The 4,332-nt window shown below is 36.6% G+C and overlaps 1 protein-coding gene across 1 annotated transcript; it reads right to left on the bottom strand.

The window, feature by feature from the left end:
- Positions 1-723: 723 nt before the first annotated feature.
- On the bottom strand, positions 724-1,674 carry LOC141134192 (olfactory receptor 11L1-like). The gene has a single exon (XM_073623774.1). The coding sequence runs from the start codon at positions 1,672-1,674 to the stop codon at positions 724-726; it is 951 nt and encodes a 316-aa protein (XP_073479875.1).
- Positions 1,675-4,332: the final 2,658 nt, after the last annotated feature.

Below are 4,332 nucleotides of genomic sequence, written 5' to 3'. Positions count from 1 at the left end.
GAAGAATATTGTCCATACTTGTGAGTTTTTATTGTGGTTTTTTTTTTTGTTTTGTCTTGTTTTTTTTCTTTGAGATTGTCTTACTTAGCAAAGCCAAAACTTTGTGTATTAGTACTGCTTGGACCTTAAAAGAAGGGTACACCTCAAAAGCTAGTTCTGAAAATTGGATTGTTTGTGCAAATAAAAAAGTATCATGGATACGGTAGTAATCAAAAGTTTTTAAGAGAAGAAACCAGATAACATTTTCAGTCCTGATGGGACTCTTGCCCAGCATAAGGCTATAAGAGAAAAAGGTGCTTCACTACTAGAATGGCAAAATATCATAATCCAAAATGTTTATATAGATTGTGTGCCAATTACATTTTGTCCAGTTCTTTAGAGTAATACAATACCCTGTATGGTTTGCAAAGAATAATTGGATTTGTAGAAAATATATATACAAAACCAGTATCCTATTTAAGATTTTGATATAAAGGTCATATCATAACACGTCAACTTGAGGTCTAAAGTCAAAGATTCACAAACCTTACTTTCCAATGAAATTCAAGCAAAGTTACCCATACAGTTTCCTTTACTGTTGTACATTTTTTAGCCTTCATTTGAAATTTACCAAATACACCAAAAAAATTATGAATTATATTTTTATGAAAAACAAAAAACAAAATGTGTAGTCTGTACTCTGTATCACTCTGTCCTGCAATACAATTTAAATTGATTTCCAATTCATGGTTTACCGCAAAGCAAACCTTGCCAATAGTGGCTGATTTTATCTACAGATCTGTTCAAGTCTTTATTCCTCAGGCTGTATATAATTGGATTCATTAGAGGGGTGGCTACAGTGTACAGAAATGATAGGAATTTTGTGATATCCCATGACTTCCCTCTGCTCGGTATCAAGTAAACACAAAGCAGGGTGCCATAATAAATGCAAACAACAGTCAGATGGGAACTACATGTTGAAAAAACTCTCTGCCTGCTGGTAATAGATGGAATTTTAAAAATGGTGATAATAATATAAACATATGATACAATAATAATAAAGAAAGGGATGGCAATAAATAAAAAACCCAAAAATGTTGCTTCAAGTTGAACAAAGCTTGTGTCAGAGCAAGACAGCTGTAGGATTGGATAAAGATCACAGAAAAAATGGTCTATAACATTGAGATCACAAAATATTAATTGTGATATTGGTACAGTGAGAACCAATTCCATTGAAACACTTAGAACCCAACATATGAGGATCATTTTGTAGCAAAACTGGAAGTTCATTGCTAAGGTATAATGCAATGGTCTACAGACGGCCACATATCTGTCGTAACACATCACTGTCAGGAGAAGACATTCTGAAGTTTCCGAGACACCAAAAAAATAAAACTGGGAGATACAATCAGAAAATGATATTATGGTCCCCTTCATCAAAACAGCATGGAGTGTGTTAGGAAGAATGTCAGTTGCTATTAAGATATCTGATATGGAGAGCTGGGAGAGGAAGAAGTACATGGGGGAATGAAGGGATTTGTTGTAGGACACCAGCGTGATGATCAGGAGGTTTCCACAAATGGTGAAACAATAAATTATGAGGAGAAGAAAAAAGATAAAAAATGCTATACTGTGCTGGGTCTGAAATCCTAGAAGATGGATCGTGGTTAACGAGCTCCTATTTCTCCCATCCATAACCTAAAGACAGAATGTTAGAAAAAAGTTGAGACTGTTTTGTTGAGTGGGTGAAAAATTAAGAGTAATGAACCTGTTGAAGCCATTACTCTGGTTATCTTGTTGTGTACATGGTTGATGCTTGGAACAGACACCCAGAAAGGGTAGCGAGTAAGTCAACAGTAGATGAATGCAAATATGTTTGAGACAAACATAAATTTATATATATAATGGGTAAAAAAAATCATAAAAATGTAGTAAAGGGACAGACTAAATTTTATATCATAACACATCTATGTTTCCATGTTTCAAATAAATAAATAACTCAACAATGCCACTTCAAGTTGAACCCATGGTCTGAAGCTCTAAAGTCATGGCCAAGAGACCAGAAATATGAGGGGCAGTCGTGTCCATTCCTCTGTCTTTTACATTTCTGGCTCTTCAACCCTGGGTTTAGGCTCCAGGAGAGAATCAGTCAATCTGCAGATCTGGGTGGAGACCTCAGAGCAGGACAGTTCTGACTTTAAGGTTCACATTACTGCTCAAGTAACCAATTTTAACCAATATCAAGTAATCAATTTTTTTTAAATGAACACAGAACATGCAAATAATCAGTTGATAGTTGAATAATAGCACAAATTACCAGAAATAGTAAGTGCAGCAGTAAGTGTTTGCCACAATTGAATTGACTGATTATATGGGATACTGTTGCTTTTATATGTTGGTAGATAGAATTTTAAAGACTGCTCTCTGATATTTTCATGGGACTCATTATTTTTTATATGTAGGGAAATTATTTTTAGATATTTTTTTTTCAGAAAACCATGTATTAACTATGCATTGGAAGTGGTTAGAATCATTAGAGTTCCAAAAAAAGCAAAAAAATGCATTGACTTAGAAAATCTCACAGACAATATTTTAAAGTTGCAACTTTTTAAAAGTATTCTGATATCATACATAATATTTGCTGTGTATGTATGCCTGTATTGGTTCACTAAATACATGCTTTTTAATTTGCACGTTTGCCAGGGTAGATAATTAATTATTTACATGAACTTCACAAGCAGTAAAAAAAAAAGCTTTAGAACAAGCACTCCCTGACCTACTGTATGTGGTTGCATGTGCTGTGAAGTATGAAGACAGTCAGTTTCTAACAGATTACAGCACCTGCTGTTTGTTTACATTAGATGGCTGGCAGACTGCCAAGTGTTCTGCTGGCAGAAGAATGGGAAGAAAAGTGGTCCTTTCAGAGCCTCTGTTGTGAACTTTGAAAATGAATTTCTCTACAGCGTCTGTGGCTAGAGAGAGTGTTTTTCTGCTTGTAACTACTTTAAAATTGAGCTCCAGGTATGCCTTTTATTAAATACTTACATTGGTCCAGCAATATAAACATTCATACCATACCATTTATTCATACCTGAGGGACCTGTGGGGATGCTAACAATCATTGTAATAGTTGGCACTTCATCAGTGATATCTTTCAGGTCTTTTGCCCCTTGAATTATTTGCCATGAATACAAGATGCTCTCTGATTGAATGAGGTGAAGCTGCAGGTAGTGATTGGTCCAAGCTGAGCCAATATTGCCACTCATGCAATACAAATATCTCTTGGAATTCAACTTTCATGCCCATAGTCTCCTTCTTGGCTAGAGCTGAAGAGCAGGTAATAATTTATTATAGTTTCTGTTAAAAAATAATTGAGACCCTTTAGGTATACCTGCTATTTTAATACTCCCAGGCCCCCAGAAACATGAGTGGGGAGTTGAAATTGTAAAAAAAAATGTGTCACAGGAGGATCAGGAAAAATGGAAACTGAAATTGGAAGCTATTAGATCATTTCAGGATAACAATACCTTCAGTTTTGTTGCCTTATGAGTTTATGTGAAATTTCCATTAATAACGGTAAAATATTGTAAATATGAATATAGTTCATTTAGATTTGTATCGATGTGGGTGTGTAATAGAGCTTCCCAGAAGTCTCTGTTATACAGACGATTAAGTGCCTAAGCTTGTGTATCTAAACAATGGGACAAGTGTAGGCTTCAACTTCACAGTAAGTCTTTTAACTCCACCTTGCTGTCTCCAGCTGCATCCTTGACCAGGCATGTGTCTTTTTCTCAACTGGTTTAAAGTAAGAGAAAACATTTACTCACTCATCCCCATGCCTAGCGTCTCAAGGCTAGTTTGCAAAAATTGCTGTCTTTACAGCTGTTTCTATTCCAGTCAGTGGAGTCTGCCCATTCTGTGACTTTACAATCTATGCTGCACAGCGGTGGCAGGTACCCAGGATACTATTCTTGCCTTCCATCACAATGGGGAACATAGTGAGCTGGGGAGATCAGCGAATAGTTTTTCAATGGTCTCCCTGCCTTCAGTTGGGATACCAGAGACTGAAAAACAAGACTAGTGGGCATGTAAGGGGGCTACAGTTTCAGGGGTCTGTGGAAGGGCTTCCATTTGAAAGTCAACAGTTGAGTTACAGAGCTGCAACTGGGAGTATGTAAAATTCCAACTGTTGCCTACGCTGCTGCGACCCCTCTCCCCCAACTTACTGTAGGAAGATGATCTTGGCCATGTGCAAACATTCCTGCTTTCAAAATGGAGGATGATAGGACCTTGACCATGGAGGAAGTGAACAGCAAGAGACAGTGATGTTTCAGCACCTGCTGTTAACTACAA

Source organism: Aquarana catesbeiana, linkage group LG03, assembly GCF_042186555.1.
Source record: "Aquarana catesbeiana isolate 2022-GZ linkage group LG03, ASM4218655v1, whole genome shotgun sequence".
NCBI classification, from domain to species: domain Eukaryota; kingdom Metazoa; phylum Chordata; class Amphibia; order Anura; family Ranidae; genus Aquarana; species Aquarana catesbeiana.
Note: the sequence above shows the minus strand (reverse complement) of the source record. Positions and strands in the feature narration are given on the sequence as shown.

Excerpts from the sequence above, each read along its gene's own strand:
- LOC141134192 (XM_073623774.1), bottom strand. The coding sequence starts at position 1,674 with ATGGATGGGAGAAATAGGAGCTCGTTAACCACGATCCATCTTCTAGGA.